The 27,225-nt window shown below is 32.3% G+C and overlaps 1 protein-coding gene across 2 annotated transcripts; it reads right to left on the bottom strand.

The window, feature by feature from the left end:
• Positions 1 to 1,985: 1,985 nt before the first annotated feature.
• LOC143078685 (GEL complex subunit OPTI-like) lies at positions 1,986 to 10,736 on the bottom strand. 2 transcript variants are annotated; one of them, XM_076253586.1, is made up of 4 exons: positions 10,574 to 10,735; positions 5,155 to 5,258; positions 3,150 to 3,279; positions 1,986 to 2,224 (listed from the first exon to the last, which is right to left on the bottom strand). In XM_076253586.1, exons 1-4 carry the CDS (start codon positions 10,682 to 10,684, stop codon positions 2,180 to 2,182), a joined length of 390 nt encoding a protein of 129 aa, XP_076109701.1. In that variant the 5' UTR covers positions 10,685 to 10,735; the 3' UTR covers positions 1,986 to 2,179. The 2 variants fall into 2 exon arrangements, with proteins under 2 accessions (XP_076109701.1, XP_076109702.1); XM_076253587.1 differs by having other exon boundaries at positions 2,187 to 2,273; positions 10,574 to 10,736.
• Between the last annotated feature and the right edge of the window lie 16,489 nt (positions 10,737 to 27,225).

Here is a 27,225-nt window from a genome sequence, read left to right as displayed (position 1 = left end):
AAATACATCATAAAATATTAAAATGTAAAATAAAGTGCTTGTTATCACTGAATGGTAAAGATTGGTTGGTAGTAAAAGTGAATATACATTGTTTATTGTATAAAACAATAAAAAAAACTTCATCAGCAACATTTTATATTGTCAAATTTCCAATGAAGTTATTTACATAAAGTTATTGGCAAATAAAAATAGAAAATGACATCATAGTCATGTCTGGCAAATGTACAACATACATCATCTAAAAACATTTCAGATAAGATAAGGAAAAAAAGCTTCATCAGCAACATTTTATATTGGCAAATTTCCAATGAAGTTATTTACATAAAGTTATTAGCAAATAAAAATAGAAAATGACATCATAGTCATGTCTGGCAAATTTCCAACATATATTATCAACTACTATTCTATACAAAGAAAGATAACTCCAATTGAAAATTAATTGCTATTGCACAATATTGTGCAATTAGATATTTCTTGCTATTGTGCAATACTGTGCAATTGAAAATTTCTTGCTATTGCACAATACTTGATATGGAATCCTGATTTGGACCAACTTGAAAACTGGGCCCATAATCAAAAATCAAAGTACATATTTAGATAAAGCATATCAAATAAGCCCAAGAATTTAATTTTTGTTAAAATTAAACTTAGTTTAATTTTGGACCCTTTGGACCTTAATGTAGACCAATTTGAAAACTGGACCAAAAATTAAGAATCTACATACACAGTTAGATTTGGCATATCAAAGAACCCATTTATTCAATTTTTGATGAAATCAAACAAAGTTTAATTTTGGACCCCCATTTGGACCAACTTGAAAACTAGGCCAATAATTAAAAATCTAAGTACATTTTTAAATTCAGCATATCAAAGAACCCCAAGGATTCAATTTTTGTTAAAATCAAACTAAGTTTAATTTTGGACCCTTTGGACCTTAATGTAGACCAATTTGAAAACGGGACCAAAAATTAAGAATCTACATACATAGTTAGATTCGGCATATCAAAGAACCCCAATTATTCAATTTTTGATGAAATCACACACAGTTCAATTTTGGACCCTTTGGGCCCCTTATTCCTAAACTGTTAGGACCAAAACTCCCAAAATCAAACCCAACCTTCCCTTTTATGGTCATAAACCTTGTGTTTAAATTTCATAGATTTCTATTTACTTATACTAAAGTTGTGGTGCAAAAACCAAAAATAATGCTTATTTGGGCCCCTTTTTGGCCCCTAATTCATAAACTGTTGTGACCTCAACTCCAAAAATCAATCCCAACCTTCCTTTTGTGGTCATAAACCTTGTGTTAAAATTTCATTGATTTCTATTTACTTATACTAAAGTTATTGTGCGAAAACCAAGAATAATGCTTATTTGGGCCCTTTTTTGGCCCTTAATTCCTAAACTGTTGGAACCAAAACTCCCAAAACCAATCCCAACCTTCCTTTTGTGGTCATAAACCTTGTGTCAAAATTTCATAGATTTCTATTCACTTAAACTAAAGTTATAGTGCGAAAACCAAGAAAATGCTTATTTGGGCCCTTTTTGGCCCCTTATTCCTAAAATGTTGGAACCAAAACTCCCAAAATCAATCCCAACCTTCCTTTTGTGGTCATAAACCTTGTGTTAAAATTTCATTGATTTCTATTCACTTTTACTAAAGTTAGAGTGCGAAAACTAAAAGTATTCGGACGACGACGACGACGCCAACGTGATAGCAATATACAACCAAAAAATTAAAATTTTTGCGGTCGTATAAAAACAATCCCAACCTTCCTTTAGTGGTTATAAACCTTGTGTCAACATTTTATTGATTTCAATTCACTTATACTAAAGTTATTATCCAGAAATCATGTGTCTTCTAATGACGCTGACGACCTGATACCAATATACGACCAAAAAACTTGTGTGCCTTTGTAAATAATTCCAACATAAGATCCTAAAAGGGTGAACTTCTTAATTTGGTATCTTGAAAAAAAAAAATGTTTATACTATACATGACTTTGTCTTACACAGAATTGTTTTGGCTTACATTTGCACCTTTGTAAATTATCATATAAATAATTATTGCTGACAATATATACATTTTTCAACAATATCAAATTCTGTATTTTCTTGTCACTGATGATAATGATTTGGTAGACGACAATGATGGTCTGTTCGTTAAAATCAGCATGTGTTATAAATCTGTGTGTAGAGCTGAATATAATAAGATCCATGCTACCTGTAAAAATAAATCAAGAAATAATTGAATATTATAAGATCCATGCTACCTGTAAACAAAATAAGAGAAATAATTATAAAATAAAAAGGTTTTGCATATGCAAGAGAGTGTCCCATAACTGTAGAACTGTTGAGTGAGTTAAGGATGTTTGCTCCTTTATTTTTTGAATGTTGCCAGATTTTCGGAATCCTCTGGTTTTATCCATATATTGCCATTAAAAAAATTTGCCCACTATAACCCCTTCTTTTCTTTTCATAAATTTTATTACACAAAGTTCAAAAAGGCATATTTCAAAATCTTATAAAATCCTTGTTTTTTTCATAGTTTTTTAACCAAAACAGGTGTCAATGTTTAAAAATGTTTGAAAAATCTAGAGATAATTATTTCCCGCCATATTTTCTATGGCTTATATCGCTAGAACAAGCACATAGACCCTCCATTTTTTTCTGCTGTTATTGTTTTTTTATTTATATACTATCAATTCAGAACAGTATTTTAAAAAGCTTGTTATTTTTAAACAGAGCAGCGAACATCATTAACACTTTTATGGGGCAAGCATTGTATTAAAGTTTAAATTCGTTTAGCAAACTTTATTTTGAGAAAAAAGTAGTTTTTTCTTTGGAATGAAAAATTGAAGTCTCAATAAGATCTCAAGCTCCTGTATCTGTGGCAGATTAGTGGCTTTGAATCAATTACTACATGGTTCTGAAACTGAAGACAGTCAAGTGAAGCAGGGACCGCCATGGGTGTTGTAATTTGTTATTTTTTTAATTTCATCTGGTGACAAAATGCGACTGCTGGCGTAATAGTTTCCAGTATGAAAAATTTCATTTTTTGACTGTATCTTTAAAAGGCATGTATGATAAAGCAAGGAAAAAATCTGGATTTACCTTCTACTAAAAGGCCTCCTTCTAATAATACTTACTACAAAAGTTGAAAATGATGTCATTAATCCTTCTTTTAATATCTCTGATGGCCCGCCATACTCTTCATCATCTATCTTCTGGAAACTGTTATAGTAAAAGTACACAATTCCAACATTTACTGCCAAAAATCTGAAATAGGAAAACCCAATTATTTCAATACTCATAAATGGCAAACAGTATGATTTAATTATATGCACATGATGCAGTTTATGGTTAGATTAAGGGCCATTCTAACTAAATTAATATCTAGAGTTATTTCCCCATTTCCAAAAAAGTCCTTTTTATTTAAATGCAAACAGTATTCCAGCAGACCATTTGTTCTGTTTTTCACTGTGATCAGTTAACATGTGTCTCACTCACAGTGATCTGTACACATGTGTCTCACTCACAGTGTTTTGGTGTGATCAGTTAACATGTGTCTCACTCACAGTGTTTTGGTGTGATCAGTTAACATGTGTCTCACTCACAGTGTTTTGGTGTGATCAGTTAACATGTGTCTCACTCACAGTGTTTTGGTGTGATCAGTTAACATGTGTCTCACTCACAGTGTTTTGGTGTGATCAGTTAACATGTGTCTCACTCACAGTGTTTTGGTGTGATCAGTTAACATGTGTCTCACTCACAGTGTTTTGGTGTGATCAGTTAACATGTGTCTCACTCACAGTGTTTTGGTGCTGTCTACTCAGAATCAAACAAGAGGCTGTCACAACGACAGCAAACCGGATTTATTAACATTTATTTGTGTCCTGGCAATATCACAAGAACCATTACTGATGAATGGTGAAAGTGAAAATCGTCAATATCAAATTTGACCTCCATTTTGTCATCAGTATCAACATATTAAAATTTGAAAAGCTTAGATTGAATGGTTCATGAGTAAATGCAATAAAGTGAATGGAAACACCATTTTACGATCTTTCAAGAACCATAACTCCTGAACGGTAAAAGTCAAAATCGTCATTATTGAACTTGACCTCTATTTTGTCATCAGTAACAACATATAAAAATTTCAAAAGCTTTGGTTGAATGGTTCATGAGAAAATGCACGGACACGACTGGAAACACCATTTTTCAATCTTTCAAGAACCATAACTCCTGAACGGTAAAAGTCAAAATCGTCATTATTGAACTTGACCTCCATCTTGTCATCAGTAATAACATATTAAAATTTGGGAAGCTTTGGTAGAACAGTTCATGCGTAAATGCACGGACACGACTGGAAAAACCATTTTTCAATCTTTCAAGAACCATAACTCCTGAACGGTAAAAGTCATTATTGAACTTGACCTTCATTTAGTTGTCAGTAACAACATATTAAAATTTTAAAAGCTTTGGTTGAACGGTTCATGAGTTAATGCACAGACAACATTTGATTACCGCCCGATGGCCCGCCTGCCGCCCGCCCGGCTGCCCGCCGTACATCCCCAAATCAATAACCAACATTTTTGTCACAAAAATCCGGTTAATAAAACTTTTCAATTATTTCAAGTCTTATCTACATGTCAGAGATATAACTCTATAGGGTTATTACAGAAAAAACTTGTGTGTTATTACAGATACTTTCATGAGTTGTCTACTCTTTATTCCTTAAATCTGAAATAACATATGTTTGTGATTTGTAAAATTATTTCATCTATAGTGGGCTCTAGGGAACTTTTGAGACTTTGTGCAGAAACTAAATGCATAGCCTTGATAACTAATTTTTTAATTAAATTAATATATTTTTGAGTAACCATGGTAAACAATACAATAAATGTAATTTTTTTCGTCCTTCAAAGCAAAACTGTTATTGTCTTTATCCTGTAATTAATTTTATTTTCCTTTGAAGGACGAAAAATAATTACATTTATTGCATTGTTACTGTCTTTAAAATATCTGCTATATTTGTACATGGCTTGGAACAGGAGTACCTTTTTATCAGCCTCAAACAAATACAGCTGATATTTAAAGACTCTTTTAAACTGTTATTGTTTATATATCTTTGATTATACTCATGATACTTACAGAACTAGACCAATAATTCCTTTCAGAGGTATCAGCCCCCATACAATTCCTAGAATTAATCCTAAAATCTGTCTCATCCAGTATATAACATCTAAAAATTCATCCTGTAATCATAATTATATATATAATATAATGGCTATGTATGGAATTGTAGTATGGAATTGTTTGAGTGAAATAAAATTAATAACCTTATCATCTCTAGAAGTCACTCTAGTAAAGGTGTAGAAAGGAAGCAGGACAAATCGCCCCACACCTAATTGTTCAACTTATTCACCAACTCGCCACGCTTTTTAAAAAAATCGCCCACTTGTGAAAAGGGACCAACCCCATTACTACTGCCATCTCTCCCCACTTAATGAAAAAAGGTAAAATCCAAATGAATATATAATTTTCATGTCTGTCAACTCGCCCAACCTAAATGAAAATTAAATCACACAGAATACAAAAATACTAAAATTTATTTAATTATTATTATTGTAATTACATCATGTATATCATGTTTCACTTTCTGAAAATATAATTGTAGATATATATATATATATATATATATATATATATATATATATATATATATATATATATATATATATATATATATTTTTCAATCAGTTTAATTGAAGTCCGGAGCTGGCGTGTCAGTAACTGTTAACTGCTAGTAATCTGATGTTATTTATGTACAGTTGTATTATTGTCATTTTGTTTGTTTTCTTTGATTACATCTTCTGACATCAGACTCGGACTTCTCTTGAACTGAATTTTAATGTGCGTATTATTATGCGTTTACTTTTCTGCATTGGCTAGAGGTATAGGGGGAGGGTTGAGATCTCACAAACATGTTTAACCCCGCCGCATTTTTGCGCCTGTCCCAAGTCAGGAGCCTCTGGCCTTTGTTAGTCTTGTATTATTTTAACTTTTAGTTTCTTGTGTACAATTTGGAGTTTAGTATGGGGTTCATTATCACTGAACCAGTATATATTTTGCTTAGGGGCCATCTGAAGGACGCCTCCGGGTGCGAGAATTTCATTGAAGACCTTTTTTTTCGATTTCTGAATTTACAGTACCTATTAATTTTTTAAGTGGGGCAGGAACATATATATGTTACAGTAAATAGGTGAAATTAGGAATTACACGTAATTACTAAACATTTCAGTAAATACCTGTAATTACTAGTTAATTTAAAAATTACATGTATTTACTAGCTATAGTTGTTTCAGTGATTAATAGTATTCACGGATTTTTTTGGGTCATTTATACAGCTATTTTCTAACTTCATATTGTTGTTTAAAAATTAAAGACATAATTCAAGATATCAAATAAGAAAGTAAAGGGTAGGAATTTTTAGGGCTTACTTAAGGATTTAGGATTATAAGGCACATTAAAAGTGCATACACTTTAGTGTTTGTGAATTGAAACTTGAAAATGGTTGTTTTATAAGTTTTGAAACTCCCTAAAAATCATTTTCAGCATGCAAGACAATGCTATCAATCCAAAATTGAGAAATACATTTTTAAGAAGTTTATAGGCAACTTAGCCAGCTCTTTTTTTAGATATACATTAGATTATGTCAAATTTGGTTAAATGATTTTGATAATGCTCATAATTTTGTTAAATTCAAATCTCCATCAGGCATACTTTGCATATCAACTTGGCCAATGACATGAGTTAAATTTCTTTTACAAAATAGGTTTAACTATGACTTCTTTTGTCAAACATGTCAAACATTTGCGGTGAAGATGACATTCTTCACAAGCAAATTTATACAAATTGATGGCATTAGGAGTCACATTTTCATATTTCCGTGTTTCTGTGGGTCTCTTTTTTATGAGTGTTTCAAGACCTCCAACCTGAAGCTTATATACCTGCAACAAAATTTTATCATCGTTTTTACCTGTATAAGAAAGAATGATCTTTTTGTGGATTGAATAAGCCAAATTTGGACAGAAGCTTCTTACAGAACTAGCCAAAAGATAGTATCTAGAGGAAAATTTTAATATTTTTTTTCCTGTTTTTGTTGAGCCTGCGACTCACAACAAAAGAAGACAAGACACTGGGTTCTGTGAAACCCTTACAATTTTGATAGCTGAATACATCGATAACCCATCTCCAGCTAGGGGTTGAATTGAAGGTCAAATGAATATGAATTCAATGAGGTCCAATAATTAACTTCCAAGTGCACAACTCATCAACCATGTTTCTCAGCTTATTTAACAAAATAGAAACTGATAGGCTGCTGAAAGTGAAATATAATTTCACTATACTATTTTCATTTATGATTTACATGTAACAACAACAAAAATCATATATTTTTTTTAAATCTCGTAGTTAATGCACCTATAGCAAAAAGGTACATTTTAGGCTGATCACTTTTTAAAAGTACTCACTGATTTTCTAGTATTACCAAAACTTTTGATCAGTTGACCGTATTACAACATTGTTTTAACAGTTAGTATATAGGTGTAAAAATTCATTTTAAAATTAGTAATTACTGGTAATTACTGAGCCGTTTTAGGAATTACTTGTATTTACTAAGTGCATTGGGAATTACATGTAATTCCTAAATTTTAGTAATTACATGTAATTCCTAATTTCACCTATTTACTGTAACATATACATATATTTATATATATATATAACAGGATTGCATCTTTTTCCACAAGTGGGGCGAGTTGGCAAAAACCAGGGTTTTATGAGAATTGCACAGCCCAGTGGGAAATACAGGGAAAACCTGGGTTTTACTTGGTTTGAACGGGTAATACCAGTACTGGGTAATATAAAATACTGGTCTGAATTTTATAGAGGATTTAGTGATCTTACACAATGTTATATGTTTAAGAGACTTCTAACATATTTTGTTTGTCTACAATGGTCAAACTACATTGTACATGTATAAATATAAAGCAAAAAAGAAACATTGTATACTCATTTTACGATCTTTTACTATTTCATTAAAAGATCAAAATAAATTACTTAAGTTCTTTTTCTATCCGCATTAAAATGTTTGTATCATTTCACTCTTTATAATGTGCCATACGTTGTATTTTGGAAGGCAACATTTTTTTTAATTTCTGCAACTTTTATTTGAAACGGCCTCTATATTACATAACAGACATTGAAGTAGTTTCTTACTGAAGTCATAAACAAATCGGTCTTTACTCGATTTATTTTTCTTTAGATTAAAATCCAAACTAGTGGTCATCCCAAATTACCGTAAAAATTAATGCCCAATTTTAAATTCCTGGTTGATAATATAACCTATCTACAGTATATATCGTTAATATGATATCATTCAAATAACAAATGAAATATTTGGCACTGGACGTTATTTCTCTTGTTCATGTGTCTTTAGTTTTACCAAAATTTTAAACACATAGGTTTAAAAAATATCTTTTCATTAGTAAAATTAAAAAAAATGAATTTTTTGCTTCTTTTAAGTATCAAGGTTTATGCCTTTGATGCTATCATTTAGCTGCAAATTCTATTTTAGTTGAAAAAATGCTATAATAATGGCTTTACATAATGAACTGATACTTTCTTAACAGATTTTTCCCAGCAGTGGGAGTATTTTTCCTGTAAAGTTCAAGGTTTCATCTTTCAGATTATGTAATAAAATTCTACTGTTCGCAATAAAAATTTCACTGTTCGGGGGTGTCGAAATTAGTGGGGGTTATTAAAATAATGATACTTAAAGAAGTGATTTTTGGGAAGGAAATTGAGGTATGATACTTAAAGGGAAAATTCACGATTTTTTACTTATGGTTTAAATATGTTCATTATGACATAATATATATATTCACAAAGTTTTATCGCTATATGTGCAGTAATAAAGGAGAAATTCAATAATTAATGAAAAAATATTGACTACTTCCTGTAGGTCGTGACGTTTTCTCCTGGTTTTTGCATGCCGGGATTTAAAATACAATCATTAAAAGTTTTGGTTTTTAATCATATTTTAACGTAATCGTAAGCGCGCCGATGACTTATGCTATATCTAATAACCATCCGATAATAAGAAAATAAAACGCACAAACGTGTAGTTGTACACCTCATGAGATAAATTTTCTATATTTACCGTATATATTTCTATTTATTTTTGTAGACAGCTCAAGAAATTATTATTATTTTTTTTGCTTTAATATATGCTTTTTCAGACTGATAAAGTGAATAAACTAAAGTATATAACTAAAACTGTTAAGACAATATATATAGGTTTACGCTTATTGACCTTTTACTATCTACGCTATGACTAGGTACAAATGTATATGCGATGTGTGTATTATTCTCCGACAATACCTGTGAAAGGCCTGTATAAAGGTGAAATGTTATTTGCAGATCGGTAATAAGCTTGGCCTCTAGGGCACACCGTCTATTCGAATCGGTGGATTATACGACAGGAGGTCGCGTTTAATACACAAATTTAAAAATACATTTTCAAGGTGTTGACAAATACAAGTGAATCGCCGTGGAATTATTTAATTATATTTGGTGCTACTATTTTATTTGAATTCAAATAAGTTTCAAAACTAAGAAATGAACCGGTTAAAGTCTGGAAATTAAATTTAGTTGTCGGAATGAAATTATATACACTTCTATGATTCTATCATTTATTTATGTTTTATAAAAAGGAAAATAGACCTAGTTTGACAAAAGCATTTTAATTGTTCTAAATAGGCAAAATATGTAAGGGAACACTTAAATTTAGACATTTGAAAGCCATGGCCAAATGAAAGGTGTACCTGTATATCATTTTTACTTCTAGTGATTTTTATGTCATTATCCTAGAATTTCAGTACAAGGTCATCACCTGAAATGACCTGGTCATCCTAGACAACACAGATGTTGGTTCTGATAAGTTTAGAAACATAATTAGTCCCTGGATCATTAGTATTCTATATTTAAACATTGTTAAAGCTACAGTAAAATTAAATCACTTCTTCTAGTGATTATTTTGTACTACTTAAATAGGTGATTATTAAAGAAAGACAACTCTTACTTTCAACCTTTATGGAAATAATGTTACTTGAATCAGTGATTTAGAAAATCACTCATTAAAGTAAGTCCCCTGACTGTTGATGGTGTATTTGTGTTCTGAAGGATGGAATTAGGTATAAAAGTGAGTGCCATGATGCGAGTTTTGAGAGTCTGTTTTTGTGAATGCCGTAATTCTAAATTAAGCTTTATCATGTTTATGTTTGCACAGCAGTATCTCCGATGTGGATGTCAACCGCAGATCTATCTATAGTATACTATTTCTACTTCTACCACTAAGTGACCACCGTCATTTGGTTGACTGCCCTGTCACTGTTATACTATAGATGTAGATGCGATGATAAGATAATTTTGAGATATGCGATTTTATAAAACAATCACATGGAACCAGTTTCTGTCCAAAATAGACGTTTTAAAATGGTTTCTTATTTACTTTATCGTCCCATTCTGCTTCTGCTCTTAATGCTTTGTTCAGTGAAGCTTTGATTAGCGATCCGTTCTGTGACTTTTCGCCAGTTTTGACCATTTTTGTAGCAGCTTTCATCTTCGACGTTGCATGTGGAAAAATCAAAGCGTTTGAGTGACTTCGGTGAATTCTGAATCAGACAACTGATTATTATTTCTCGAGTTCTGGTTACGGTTCAACTCTGTATAATTTCCGCATTCTTGCCTGAAAGACCAAATTGGATATTTTTCACAAATTATCTACCAAATGATTTGGGAAAAAATGCTAATTTCACCATGTTTAAAATTAATTTAAACTTATGCAATGGAAATGACAGTACAGTTTGTACAGACTAGTAATAATTTTTAAAATCAATTTAGGTCATAAACTAATCATGTTGTCACAGAATACACCTTAATTATCGCTAATCCCGGCTGACCCGGCCGCTTGAACTTTTGACGTAAACAACAATCACTTTTCCATTGTGGCGTCAGATATTTTGTTTTAGGGAGCTACCATTTGATTTTTATGGGGGGGGCTAGGATGAAAAATTTTGTCCTGCATTTTTTTTTTAAGCTGTAATCTCTGTCCTGCCTTTTTATTTTTCACTCTGTTCGGTCCTGCCTTTTTTTTTTTTTAGTTTATCCTGACTTTTTTTTTACCTAAATTGTCGTCCTGACTTTTTTTTTTTGCAAGTGTCTCATCCTGCCTTTTTTTTTTACTCAAAACTCCTGTCCTGCCTATTTTTTCAAATTTCATCCTAGCCCCCCCATAAAAATCAAATGGTAGCTCCCTTCCCAGCTAACACATAATATTTTCATGATATTATTGACTGGTTATATATATGTTTGTCAAAAATATTTACCAAAAAATATTTTATAAACATTTTTTTTACATCAAAAATTATGCATGAATGATATTTTAACAATAATGTATCATCCCAATGTTTGATTGCTAATATAAAAACATTTTTTGTAAATATTTTTTTATAATAAATAAATAATATTCTTTGCTGATGTTTTTAAAACGTTAAATAGACAGTTTTATAAATGAGAACAATGGTATGTCGAGGAGATATTTCTTTGTAATATTCAATCAACATTTGATGGACATTTTTATATTACATTTAATATATATATTTTTTAGATGTGTAAAAGAAATATTTATAAAACATTTTTGACTAATATCTATGTAAAGCATAGGTTTGATGTATAATAAAATATCTTTTTGATGTAACATCAATATAATTTTCTTGTCCTTATTAAAAATATAAAAAAGTAATATCTAATGAATATTTCAATAACATCATAACAATATATTTTTTAGATTTTATTTAGAAAATATTAGTTAAAGACTGTTTCATAAACGTTTTAAGATAATATGATTAATAGATATGTGTAAGATGTATGATAGAAATGTTTTCCAAATGTTTGTTAGTGATATTTGAGTGAAGCACATGTTTGATATGAAAAAAGAAATATTTTATAAACATTTTTACATAATATTTCTAATTGATATTTGTAAGATGTACGACAAATGTTTTTCTTATGTTTGTAAGTGATATTTGTGTGAAGCCCATGTTTGATATGAAAAAGGAAATACTTTTTTATATAATTTTTTAATCAGATTAACATGAATGTCTCCTCAATTTTGATAGAAAAGTTTTAACAATTCTAATCTAACTTAGATGAAAATTCCAATCAAGTCAAAAGAAAAATTATTTAGTGAATAACGATTGTGTTTGAAGAGCATTGAGGACTCAGTAAAAAATCAAATGATAAAGTCATACCAAATAGGAAAACGATAATATGTGCTTAGAACTAGAAAATTCTTTGTATTTTGCCTAATTCAAAGTTTTTAAAACAGTGTTTATAAAAAAATATCATTGATATTTCATACCAATAAAGAAATATAAGCCAACATTGTGCCAACAATATGCCAACGTATTAGGCACCTATCTCCCCCCTTTATACCACATAATTGAAAATTAATTTTTTATATTATTCCAACGTTCTAACAAAAACATGTGCTCTACATTCTCTTTATCTAACATTTTCAAATCTGTGTAGTCATTTAGGCTATTGGTACTTTACGGAACGGAACGGAACGGAACGGAACGGAACGGAACGGAATTTCATTTAAGGTATCCAAAGGGGGCATTTATCAAAATTTCGAAAAATCTTTAAAACAAAACAGACTTTAAAATTTCTGTGTTTTACGGTTTTTCATATACAAATAACACAAATGTATACTTAATCTCATCTTCACAGGTGAAATGTGTAATAATGTATAACATCGGGAAATATTCTGTAGATGAATATGTCGGATTGTCCTGATAAATTATCATGAAATTAACGCATTTGCAAGTCATGCATTATGATATCTAGACTGACCTCACGTCGTCCTTGATTAGAGACAGTGATCAAAATGAATCTGATTTAAACTTTTTAATTTATTTTTCCGTTCCGTTCCGTTCCGCAAAGTACCAATTGCTCTGAGGAATTGGTATTTAACGGAAAAAACGGAAACAGACATCTTTAATGTAATTAAAGCAGTATGATAAAAAAAAATTGTCTGACACCTCTTTTTGCATGAGTGGTATGTGTTTTAGATAGCATTTTCGACTTGATCAATAATAAAAAATTTAACACAAAGGCAGGTTACACAAAAAGTCTTTCTCCTTCCATCGGTAATTATATTTTAAAAAAGGGGCATTCAACAGCCCGTTCCGACGATGATTAGAGACAGTTTTCCAGTTGAATCTGATGTAAACTTTTTAATTTATTTTTCCGTTCCGTTCCGTTCCGCAAAGTACCAATTGCTCTGAGGAATTGGTATTTAACGGAAAAAACGGAAACAGACATCTTTAATGTAATTAAAGCAGTATGATAAAAAAAATTGTCTGACACCTCTTTTTGCATGAGTGGTATGTGTTTTAGATAGCATTTTCGACTTGATCAATAATAAAAAATTTAACACAAAGGCAGGTTACACAAAAAGTCTTTCTCCTTCCATCGGTAATTATATTTTAAAAAAGGGGCCTTCAACAGCCCGTTGAGACAGTGATCCAGTTGAATCTGATGTAAACTTTTTAATTTATTTTTCCGTTCCGTTCCGTTCCGCAAAGTACCAATTGCTCTGAGGAATTGGTATTTAACGGAAAAAACGGAAACAGACAGCTTTAATGTAATTAAAGCAGTATGATAAAAAAAAATTGTCTGACACCTCTTTTTGCATGAGTGGTATGTGTTTTAGATAGCATTTTCGACTTGATCAAAAATAAAAAATTTAACACAAAGGCAGGTTACACAAAAAGTCTTTCTCCTTCCATCGGTAATTATATTTTAAAAAAGAGGCCTTCAACAGCCCGTTCCGACGATGATTAGAGACAGTGATCAAGTTGAATCTGATGTAAACTTTTTAATTTATTTTTCCGTTCCGTTCCGTTCCGCAAAGTACCAATTGCTCTGAGGAATTGGTATTTAACGGAAAAAACGGAAACAGACATCTTTAATGTAATTAAAGCAGTATGATAAAAAAAATTGTCTGACACCTCTTTTTGCATGAGTGGTATGTGTTTTAGATAGCATTTTCGACTTGATCAATAATAAAAAAATTAACACAAAGGCAGGTTACACAAAAAGTCTTACTTCTTCCATTGGTAATTATTTTTTTGGTAAACATATCTCATGTCAAGGACCTTTTTCGCTCCATAACCCTTTTACTTATATATATATATGCATATAGGATAACAAGTATTTGTTGAGTGACTGAAATTTCCCAAAATTATACAAATGTATATTTGAAATACAAATGTGGGGATCATTTAAGTTTAAGAAAATATTTATTCCATTAAAATCCATCAACAAGTTTTAAAGGTTTAAGGTGTACAGTGTGGTTTCTCCAATGATTCTCTACATATTTTTTTAATACATCAAGGATTGTTAAGATGTTATCCTCCCTCTATATATGTCCTTGGACCAACTTGAAACATTTAAAGAAAAGAAAAAAACGTAGAACCCATGTTTTTATTGCTTTTCTTTAAATTAATTTAAAAGTCACAATAAACTATAATGCTTTAAAACAACCTAAAATATACCTTTAATACATGTAGCTACATGTACATGTTTAAGACTGCCCCTAGCACAACTTATAGCAAATTTCAAAAGACAAAAAGAAATAATACATGTATTTCCGCTGGTATGCTGAAAAATAGGGTAAGTTGTGGGTAATATTATTTTATTTATATACAAACATTTTTAGCTAATAACTACTAGCTATAGGGAACCAGTCTGACTTTAATAGAGCTGAAGGGAATCTAAGACAAATGTATTGATTATTTAGGGAATCACGGAAGCATGACTAGATCTGGCTACCTCTTACGCAGCCAATGCCCCCCCCCCCCCCCCCCCCACCCCCAATTAGAAATTCTGGAATCACTGGGTATGCACTACAAATTAGGGTTAGCTGAAACATGCTGGTATGTATTTTTTTTGTATAATTGATTGGGTATTTAATGAAGGTACAATAACAATTAAGGGCATGCCTAGGCCTCATGAGGCATAATAAAGGTAGTTAGCCATTGAAATTTCAAATACAACTGCAAGAATTAACATCTACATGTTTGTTGCCTATTTGGTGCTAAAATATGGAGCTGGAATATTCATTTTCATATTTGCCTAAGCTAGCACATTTTTAATTAGCCATTGTTGTTCTCTTACATCACTACCCTCTAACAGTGCACACACATTTTGATTTTTTATTGTACTGAATCTGGTATTTCTGTCACTTTTGACTGAAGTTTAACCATTCCTTTTGAGAAAAAATAAGAAATAACAGATAGGGGTTAACACTGTCAAATGCCATTTCACTGATTATTCTAATATACTATCCATACAGATCTGTGTCCACACTTGTAACAATGACAATAAATTCTTTTCATATTGAGTCTTGTGTATATATATATATATATATGTTACTCTCTCAAACGTGTCCATCCCCCAAACGTGTCCGATTCGCCAAAACGTGTCCATTTCGCCGTATCGTGTCAAATGTCCTTCGCACAAAAGTGTCCAATTTTTATCTCGCCGAAACGTGTCCGATGAAGAACGTCCGCCGAAACGTGTCCATTTTATAACGCCAAAACGTTCCAAAACTTTTAAAATGGTTTTTTTTTCTGTGCAAACTTTTTTTTCGCCTTCGGCGAAGAACAATCTATTTTTTTAGCGACAAACCGAAAACAATTTTTTTCTTTCAATTTTAGCATTACATATAGTGGCAGCTGAGGGTGAAACAAACATTTTTTTTTTCTCAGGGACCAAAACAAATTATTTTTTTCACCAAAACCTGGAAACAAACTTTTTTTTCCAAAAAAAACCATAGCCCCCCCCAGAAAATCAAATGATTGCTGCCTTATCTTGCAGTGGCAAATATCTTATGCATATTCTAAACTAATATAGTTTTTAGAAATATAAAAATGTGGTTGATTAGGAATAATATTAAAAATTATATTATAATAGTAGAAATGAAAACCACACCATGCAGATACAAGTATGACAAAAATACTAGTCATAGCACATATTAAGGGATAACTTTTTAAATATCATTCGTATCTGGTTGTAAATTCGAATAGGTAAAAGTGTTATCAAATATAGCGTATAACGACTTACTTTGAATCAGGAAAAATATATTTTTCACAGTATTTACTTACTTTTTTAGCAATTGAAACTACAAAATGTACTACTATGGTTGACAATTTAAAAGGAAGAAAAATAGCATTATACCCGAACCCTAACACTGTCCCTAACTCTTCAAATCACCCTAACCCTTAACCTTACCCATACCCTAACCATACGGCACACGAGGTCACTCATTGACTCGGCCTACAGTGCTAGATCAATCTTTGACACAGCCTACGGCTAGATGGCACGTTGGCGCAGACTTCGACACTGTTTAAACAGTTTTTGTATATATCATAATGTTGAATTGTTCATATGGCGACTTTTGGAGGTGAAATTAACGTCAACTTAATATCAATCAGCTGGCAGTTGGGAAAAAAAAACATTCTGTAAAATTAAACCAATGGAGCTTTCAAATTGTCGACCTGTCAACCTGTAATCCTTTCGACTTGTCGATCTGTCAAATTTGCAATCTGTCGACCTGTCAACATAACCGACTTATTTATGTACACATTAACTGATTTACTACTCTATTCTTCCAATTGAACTACAATCCATATATTCTACTTGACCCAACTTGTGTGCTAGATGGCACATTGACACAGCCTACGGCTCTAAATGGCACATTGACACAGCCTATCTTGTAATTGATATTAGGCAGGCGTTACCTGATGAGCTCCTGGATTTTTTTTAAGAAATCTTCCATTCAACAATTATCAATATTGTTAACAAAGGTTGCGAACAAATCCAGGGACGAAACTATGTATCTTGGGACGATTGAACCCTTTTGTCATAGCGCGAATATGAGTGAGTACATCCGGAAATTGAAAACGTGTAAGTGGACCATTTTACAGAAAATGATAGCAATTGGTATTTTGCGGAACGGAACGGAAATCAGATTCAACTTGATCACTGTTTCTAATCATCTTCGGAAGGCCCCTTTTTTAATTTATAATTACCAATGGAAGTAGAAAGACCTTTTGTCTAACCTGTCTTTGTGTTATTTTTTATACGTCCGTCAAATTTGACGGGACGTATTATGGTATACAAATGTCCAGTGTCCGTCCGTCCGTCCGTCTGTCCGTCTGTCCGGTGTAAACATGTCGCACCGTAACTTGAGAACGACTTATCCAAATTTCATGAAACTTAACATAGTTGTTTCTTATGATGGTAAAATGATCTGTATACTTTTTTGTGAAAATAAGATTACAACTTTTTGAGTTACGGCACTTTGTAACTAAAACAGGGGTGTGTTTTTTTCACATGTCGCACCGTATCTCAAAAACGATTCTTGATTATGGCTTAAAACTTTAAATACTTCTTAGTTATATTAATCTAAAGATCTGTATACTTTTTGGTGATGATTCATTTTTATATTTTCGAGTTACTGAGTTTATTGTAAAAAAAAAGAGGTTTTTTTTCACATGTTGCGCTGTATCTCTATTGCTTAAAACTTAACAGGCTAATGTTGCGTCGGGTTTCCAAATACATCTTGTACAATCTTCCTATTGAGCGGGAATAAGGAATGAGTCAGGATATACTAAGCATGACATCCTGTACAACCCTGTGTTATTCAAAAAAGATTTATGTTTTTTCACAAGACGACGGGCGTATCATGCGCTCATGGCGCAGCTGTTTATTTAAATATTGATCAAGTCGAAATGCTATCTAAAACACTTACCACTCATTCAAAAAAGAAGGGTCTGACTTGTTTTTATCATACTGCTTTAATTACATTAAAGATGTCTGTTTTCGTTTTTTCCGTTAAATACCAATTCCTCAGAGCAATTGGTACTTTGCGGAACGGAACGGAACGGAAAAATAAATTAAAAAGTTTAAATCAGATTCAACTTGATCACTGTCTCTAATCATCGTCGGAACGGGCTGTTGAAGGCCTCTTTTTTAAAATATAATTACCGATGGAAGGAGAAAGACTTTTTGTGTAACCTGCCTTTGTGTTAAATTTTTTATTATTGATCAAGTCGAAAATGCTATCTAAAACATATACCACTCATGCAAAAAGAGGTGTCAGACAATTTTTTATTATCATACTGCTTTAATTACATTAAAGATGTCTGTTTCCGTTTTTTCCGTTAAATACCAATTCCTCAGAGCAATTGGTACTTTGCGGAACGGAACGGAACGGAAAAATAAATTAAAACGTTTACATCAGATTCAACTGGATCACTGTCTCTAATCATCGTCGGAACGGGCTGTTGAAGGCCCCTTTTTTAAAATATAATTACCGATGGAAGGAGAAAGACTTTTTGTGTAACCTGCCTTTGTGTTAAATTTTTTATTATTGATCAAGTCGAAAATGCTATCTAAAACACATACCACTCATGCAAAAAGAGGTGTCAGACAATTTTTTTTTATCATACTGCTTTAATTACATTAAAGATGTCTGTTTCCGTTTTTTCCGTTAAATATCAATTCCTCAGAGCAATTGGTACTTTGCGGAACGGAACGGAACGGAAAAATAAATTAAAAAGTTTACATCAGATTCAACTGGATCACTGTCTCTAATCATCGTCGGAACGGGCTGTTGAAGGCCCCTTTTTTAAAATATAATTACCGATGGAAGGAGAAAGACTTTTTGTGTAACCTGCCTTTGTGTTAAATTTTTTATTATTGATCAAGTCGAAAATGCTATCTAAAACACATACCACTCATGCAAAAAGAGGTGTCAGACAATTTTTTTTTATCATACTGCTTTAATTACATTAAAGATGTCTGTTTCCGTTTTTTCCGTTAAATATCAATTCCTCAGAGCAATTGGTACTTTGCGGAACGAAACGGAACGGAAAAATAAATTAAAAAGTTTACATCAGATTCAACTGGATCACTGTCTTTAATCATCGTCGGAACGGGCTGTTGAAGGCCCCTTTTTTAAAATATAATTACCGATGGAAGGAGAAAGACTTTTTGTGTAACCTGCCCTTGTGTTAAATTTTTTATTATTGATCAAGTCGAAAATGCTATCTAAAACACATACCACTCATGCAAAAAGAGGTGTCAGACAATTTTTTTTATCATACTGCTTTAATTACATTAAAGATGTCTGTTTCCGTTTTTTCCGTTAAATACCAATTCTTCAGAGCAATTGGTACTTTGCGAAAACGGAACGGAACGGAAAAATAAATTAAAAAGTTTACATCAGATTCAACTGGATCACTGTCTCTAATCATCGTCGGAACGAGCTGTTGAAGGCCCCTTTTTTAAAATATAATTACCGATGGAAGGAGAAAGACTTTTTGTGTAACCTGCCTTTGTGTTAAATTTTTTATTATTGATCAAGTCGAAAATGCTATCTAAAACACATACCACTCACGCAAAAAGAGGTGTCAGACAATTTTTTGTTATCATACTGCTTTAATTACATTAAAGATGTCTTTTTCCGTTAAATACCAATTCCTCAGAGCAATTGGTACTTTGCGGAACGGAACGGAACGGAAAAATAAATTAAAAAGTTTACATCAGATTCAACTGGATCACTGTCTCTAATCATCGTCGGGACGGGGTGTTGAAGGCCCCTTTTTTAAAATATAATTACCGATGGAAGGAGAAAGACTTTTTGTGTAACCTGCCTTTGTGTTAAATTTTTTATTATTGATCAAGTCGAAAATGCTATCTAAAACACATACCACTCATGCAAAAAGAGGTGTCAGACAATTTTTTTTATCATACTGCTTTAATTACATTAAAGATGTCTGTTTCCGTTTTTTCCGTTAAATACCAATTCTTCAGAGCAATTGGTACTTTGCGGAACGGAACGGAACGGAAAAATAAATTAAAAAGTTTACATCAGATTCAACTGGATCACTGTCTTTAATCATCGTCGGAACGGGCTGTTGAAGGCCCCTTTTTTAAAATATAATTACCGATGGAAGGAGAAAGACTTTTTGTGTAACCTGCCTTTGTGTTAAATTTTTTATTATTGATCAAGTCGAAAATGCTATCTAAAACACATACCACTCATGCAAAAAGAGGTGTCAGACAATTTTTTTTATCATACTGCTTTAATTACATTAAAGATGTCTGTTTCCGTTTTTTCCGTTAAATACCAATTCTTCAGAGCAATTGGTACTTTGCGGAACGGAACGGAACGGAAAAATAAATTAAAAAAATTACATCAGATTCAACTGGATCACTGTCTCTAATCATCGTCGGAACGGGCTGTTGAAGGCCCCTTTTTTAAAATATAATTACCGATGGAAGGAGAAAGACTTTTTGTGTAACCTGCCTTAAATTTTTTATTATTGATCAAGTCGAAAATGCTATCTAAAACACATACCACTCATGCAAAAAGAGGTGTCAGACAATTTTTTTTATCATACTGCTTTAATTACATTAAAGATGTCTGTTTCCGTTTTTTCCGTTAAATACCAATTCCTCAGAGCAATTGGTACTTTGCGGAACGGAACGGAACGGAAAAATAAATTAAAAAGTTTAAATCAGATTCAACTTGATCACTGTCTCTAATCATCGTCGGAACGGGCTGTTGAAGGCCCCTTTTTTAAAATATAATTACCGATGGAAGGAGAAAGACTTTTTGTGTAACCTGCCTTAAATTTTTTATTATTGATCAAGTCGAAAATGCTATCTAAAACACATACCACTCATGCAAAAAGAGGTGTCAGACAATTTTTTTTATCATACTGCTTTAATTACATTAAAGATGTCTGTTTCCGTTTTTTCCGTTAAATACCAATTCCTCAGAGCAATTGGTACTTTGCGGAACGGAACGGAACGGAAAAATAAATTTAAAAGTTTACATCAGATTCAACTGGATCACTATCTCTAATCATCGTCGGAACGGGCTGTTGAAGGCCCCTTTTTTAAAATATAATTACCGATGGAAGGAGAAAGACTTTTTGTGTAACCTGCCTTAAATTTTTTATTATCGATCAAGTCGAAAATGCTATCTAAAACACATACCACTCACGCAAAAAGAGGTGTCAGACAATTTTTTGTTATCATACTGCTTTAATTACATTAAAGATGTCTTTTTCCGTTAAATACCAATTCCTCAGAGCAATTGGTACTTTGCGGAACGGAACGGAACGGAAAAATAAATTAAAAAGTTTACATCAGATTCAACTTGATCACTGTCTCTAATCATCGTCGGAACAGGCTGTTGAAGGCCTCTTTTTTAAAATATAATTACCGATGGAAGGAGAAAGACTTTTTGTGTAACCTGCCTTTGTGTTAAATTTTTTATTATTGATCAAGTCGAAAATGCTATCTAAAACACATATCACTCGTGCAAAAAGAGGTGTCAGACAATTTTTTTTTATCATACTGCTTTAATTACATTAAAGATGTCTGTTTCCGTTTTTTCCGTTAAATACCAATTCCTCAGAGCAATTGGTACTTTGCGGAACGGAACGGAACGGAAAAATAAATTAAAAAGTTTAAATCAGATTCATTTTGATCACTGTCTCTAATCAAGGACGACGTGAGGTCAGTCTAGATATCATAATGCATGACTTGCAAATGCGTTAATTTCATGATAATTTATCAGGACAATCCGACATATTCATCTACAGAATATTTCCCGATGTTATACATTATTACACATTTCACCTGTGAAGATGAGATTAAGTATACATTTGTGTTATTTGTATATGGAAAACCGTAAAACACAGAAATTCTAAAGTTTGTTTTGTTTTAAAGATTTTTCGAAATTTTGATAAATGCCCCCTTTGGATACCTTAAATGAAATTCCGTTCCGTTCCGTTCCGTTCCGTAAAGTACCAATAGCCTTGTGCACCAGTGAGTCACGATAAATCTATATCTTATACACAGTTTACATTATTCATGTTGTTATATGAAGCTTTTAGGATAACAAGTTTACACTTCTGCTTACCAAAATGTTTAGGCTAACAGCCAACAGGGTAAATAACGTAAATTCAATATCAAATGTCTGCAATGAGAATGATACGATAAATGTTTTGTTGTCGATACATACACACTTAGTCCAGACTACACTCTTTTGTTATTCATTCGGTAACAGTAAAAGTTGTAACCTCAGTTTGTAACCCGTTATAGCCTTGACCACATTTTGTATCCTTTAGACATGGCTATATACACGGGTGTCATTCGGTTTACGAGAGAAATGATCGTGACAGAATATCTAACGGTGGTCAAGTATTGCGAGACGATCGTTAAAGCTCTGGTACCGGATCGTGAAAGACATTTAATCGAGAAGACATATGAAAGATCAGTAAATAATCTAATTTATGTCATTACACAGACAAATTTACAACAAAATAAAACTGTCTGTCCAAATGGTTCAACATTATAATCAGTATGTTAGAAAATCCAGTTTTAAAAGTACATAGTTTTTACAAAACAACAAAAGGCAGATTGCTTCTCGACATTTGAATGGCATGAAAAATGTAAATAAACAGTATTTTTTCACAAATTCGAATAAAATAAACATTTTTTACCCGAATAAAGGCATTCTATTTGAATTGAATCACATGGTTCTCATAGTTATTTTGTATAAACATAATCTGAAACTTGGTAAAAAAAAGAAACATTTACACAAAATTGATTTTTCGGATCGTGAAAGAGCACATATATATACCGCTTTTTGAAGATCGTGAAAAGGATCGTGAAAGATCTAATGCTACGAAAGACGTTGAAATTATTCTGTAATTATATGATAATTAATATTTGTTATTGGTATTGAGAAAAACTAGATTGGCCAAGATCCTCAATAAATTTAATCATTTTCATAATAATAAGAAATAACAACTATACGGCAATAAGAAAAGACAATGGTCAACAAAACGAATAACTAGAGGCTATAAAGAGCCTGTGTCGCTCACCATGGTCTATGTGACTATTAAACAAAGGAAGCAGATGGATTCATGACAAAATTGTATTTTGGTGATGGTGATGTGTTTGTACATCTTACTTTACTGAACATCCTTGCTGCTTACAATTATCTCTATCTATAATGAACTTGGCCCAGTAGTTTCAGTGGAAAATGGTAGTAAAAATTTACAAATTTTATAAAAATTGTTGAAAATTGACTATAAAGGACAATAACTCCTTAGGGGGTCAATTGACCATTTCGATCATGCTGACTTATTTGTAAATCTTACTTTGCTGAACATTATTGCTGTTTACAGTTTATCTCTATCTATAATAATATTCAAGACAATAACCAAAAACAGCAAAATTTCCTTAAAATTACCAATTCAGGGGCAGCAACCCAACAACGGGTAGTCCGATTCATCTGAAAATTTCGGGGCAGATAGATCTTGACCTGATAAACAATTTAACCCCGTCAGATTTGCTCTAAACGCTTTGGTTTTTGAGTTATAAGCCAAAAACTGCATTTTACCCCTATGTTCTATTTTTAGCCATGGCGGCCATCTTGGTTGGATGGCCGGGTCATCGGACACATTTTTTAAACTAGATACCCCAAAGATGATTGTGGATAAGTTTGGATTAATTTGGCCCAGTAGTTTCAGAGGAGAAGATTTTTGTAAAAGATTACTAAGATGTACAAAAAATGGTTAAAAATTGACTATAAAGGGCAATAACTCCTATATGGGTCAACTGACTATTTCGGTCATGTTGATTTATTTGTAAATCTTACTTTGCTGAACATTATTGCTGTTTACAGTTTATTTGTATCTATAATAATTTTCAAGATAATAACCAAAAACAGTAAAATTTCCTTAAAATTACCAATTCAGGGGCAGGAACCAACAACGGGTTGTCCGATTTATCTGAAAATTTCAGAGCAGATAGATCTTGACCTGATTAACAATTTAACCCCGTCAGATTTGCTCTAAACGCTTTGGTTTTTGAGTTATAAGCCAAAAACTGCATTTTACCCCTATGTTCTATTTTTAGCCGTGGCGGCCATCTTGGTTGGATGGCCAGGTCATCGGACACATTTTTTAAACTAGATACCCCAAAGATGATTGTGGATAAGTTTGGATTAATTTGGCCCAGTAGTTTCGGAGAAGAAGATTTTTGTAAAAGATTACTAAGATTTACGAAAAATGGTTAAAAATTTACTATAAAGGGCAATAACTCCTAAAGGGGTCAATTAACCATTTCAGTCATGTTGACTTATTTGTAAATCTTACTTTGCTGAACATAATGGCTGTTTACAGTTTATCTCTATCTATAATAATATACAAGATAATAACCAAAAACAGCAAAATTTCTTTAAAATTACCAATTCAGGGGCAGCAACCCAACAACAGGTTGTCAGATTCATCTGAAAATTTCAGGGTAGATAGATCTTGACCTGATAAATAATTTTACCAAATGTCAGATTTGCTCTAAATGCTTTGGATTTTAAGTTATAAGCCAAAAACTGCATTTTACCCCTATGTTCTATTTTTAGCCGTGGCGGCCATTTTGGTTGGTTGGCCGGGTCACCGGACACATTTTTTTAAAATAGATACCCCAAAGATAATTGTGGCCAAGTTTGGATAAATTTGGCCCAGTAGTTTCAGAGGAGAAGATTTTTGTAAAAGATTACTAAGATTTACGAAAAATGGTTAAAAATTGACTATAAAGGGCAATAACTCCTATATGGGTCAACTGAGCATTTCGGTCATGTTGACTTATTTGTAAATCTTACTTTGCTGAACATTATTGCTGTTTACAGTTTATTTGTATCTATAATAATTTTCAAGATAATAACCAAAAACAGTAAAATTTCCTTAAAATTACCAATTCAGGGGCAGGAACCCAACAACGAGTTATCGGATTCATCTGAAAATTTCAGGGCAGATATATCTTGACCTGATTAACAATTTTACTCTGTCAGATTTTCTCTAAATGATTTGGTTTTTGAGTTATAAGCCAAAAACTGCATTTTACCCCTATGTTCTATTTTTAGCCATGGCGGCCATTTTGGTTGGTTGGCCGGGTCACCGGACACATTTTTTAAACTAGATACCCCAATGATGAATGTGGCCAAGTTTGGTTTAATTTGGCCCAGTAGTTTCAGAGGAGAAGATTTTTGTAAAAGTTAACGACGGACGACGACGGACGCCGGACGCCAAGTGATGGGAAAAGCTCACTTGGCCCTTCGGGCCAGGTGAGCTAAAAAAGCAATCCAGTATGAGCCAATGATACATGTTGAAGATGCAGATATCATTGCAGAAACAACACACGGATATTGTGAAGATGATGTGGAAATGAATGAAATTGTGAAGTTATTGCCAATTGTAAATTACAGAAATAGCAAGGTTTGGATCTCTACAGTATCTTTTGATGTTGTTCAAACTAATATCAAATAAGAAATTTGACTTTTCAAATATTAGCTTTTTATTGTTTAGTGACATTTTAAGGTTTTGGAGTACATCCACAACAATATCAATGCGATATTCGTTTAAAGACACCAATCAGTTCTGGTAGATTGGCAAAATTCTTTTTTCATGGACGTCGGTCAGGGTCATATACTTTCGACCTTATGTTCCGAATTAATTGGCCAAACATAACTTTTACGTTTGTCAGTTTCTAAAGTACTGTAAGGATCGGAACACCTATATTTGGTGTAGACCTTGACCTCTTTTTATGAACCATTGACAATCTTAAGCGTATTTGACACTTCCAGCATTTGCAATCTGGTATTCTTTAGGAGGGTACTGTTGCACAAAATGTTGTTTATCTTTCAATCTCAAATTGTTTATGAAAGATGTTGTTTTTTCTATAAGTTTTTGGTTGATGGTTAACATTTTGGTTTAAACGTTGCATACCCATATTATTGGCTAATTAGTGGCGGTTCTAAATTGTACTAGACGGATTCTCAGAGCTGAATTTTTCACACTGATTTAGACACGTTTTTTGGTTGGTTTATTACCTTTCGAGGTAAAGTGTTGAATTAAAAAAAATAGCTTTAATGTTCATTCTTATCAAAATAGTTACAGGATTCAACTAGTTGCAGGTATATCAAATGGTAAAAGAAATTTTGATATCTGTTTACTAGTGTTAAGTCTGGTCACGCATTATCTTTCACGATCAAAATAATGCGTTGCATGATCTTTCACGATCAAGTTTGATGAAAATTCAACAAAATTCAATGTTTTCATATTCAAATTAACGCCTTTAAGGGGAGAGCATTCTTTTATTTTACTGTACTATCGGATACACCAAAGATTAAATTTCAAATATATCATGATATATTGAAATATGACCATGAAAGGTACAATTTGGTGTTCTTTTTTTATTAATTCCATAGACCTGCATTGCGCCTTTTGTGTTTTTTCATAAAGTACTGCATATTTTCTTAATCTCATTGCACAGTAATGTTGAGGAAGTTGAACCATTTTGACAGACATATTTTTTTGTTTGGATTCGTTCTGCGTTTTGAAAATTAAACGATTTTTTCACAGATTCTGAACTAGAATTTACATTAAATGTATTTCACGATCCGGTACCAGAGCTTTCACGATCGTCTCGCAATACTTGACCATCGTTAGATATTCTTTCTCGATCATTTCTCTCGTTACCGTATGACACCCGTGATATAAGTTATATCGATCTCCAAGTATACATTGCCTTAGCCGTTCTGTGCAATCGTTTCTGAATTTTTGGTTGTTTCCCAAGTTATTCGATATTCAAGAGCTTGCAGCTGCTACTCAGTTTGTTAAACCGTCACTTTAACGTCATCAGTGTCTGAGCGGAAAGTTGGTACTGCAGTGTTTATCATCTTGGTAACGTGTTTAAGTATTCTTTTATATGTCGTTGTAACTTTTTACTTTTACTGCTTAGTCGATTTTTGGTAATGTTTATTTGACGTTGCTCGGTACTTATACATCCCGTTATTGTGTTGTTGTGCTACGGTATTTTTTGTTTTCTTGTCTTTCGTTTTTGCTAATGTGCTTTGTCATTCACCTTTTTGTTTTTCCTTGTTGGCATATTTGTTTGTTTTTATAGTGCTTTTATAATTCAGAAAGGAAAATCTTTAATCAAATCGCA

The sequence above is a fragment of the Mytilus galloprovincialis genome, chromosome 6 (genome assembly GCF_965363235.1).
Source record: "Mytilus galloprovincialis chromosome 6, xbMytGall1.hap1.1, whole genome shotgun sequence".
Lineage (NCBI taxonomy): Eukaryota > Metazoa > Mollusca > Bivalvia > Mytilida > Mytilidae > Mytilus > Mytilus galloprovincialis.
Note: the sequence above shows the minus strand (reverse complement) of the source record. Positions and strands in the feature narration are given on the sequence as shown.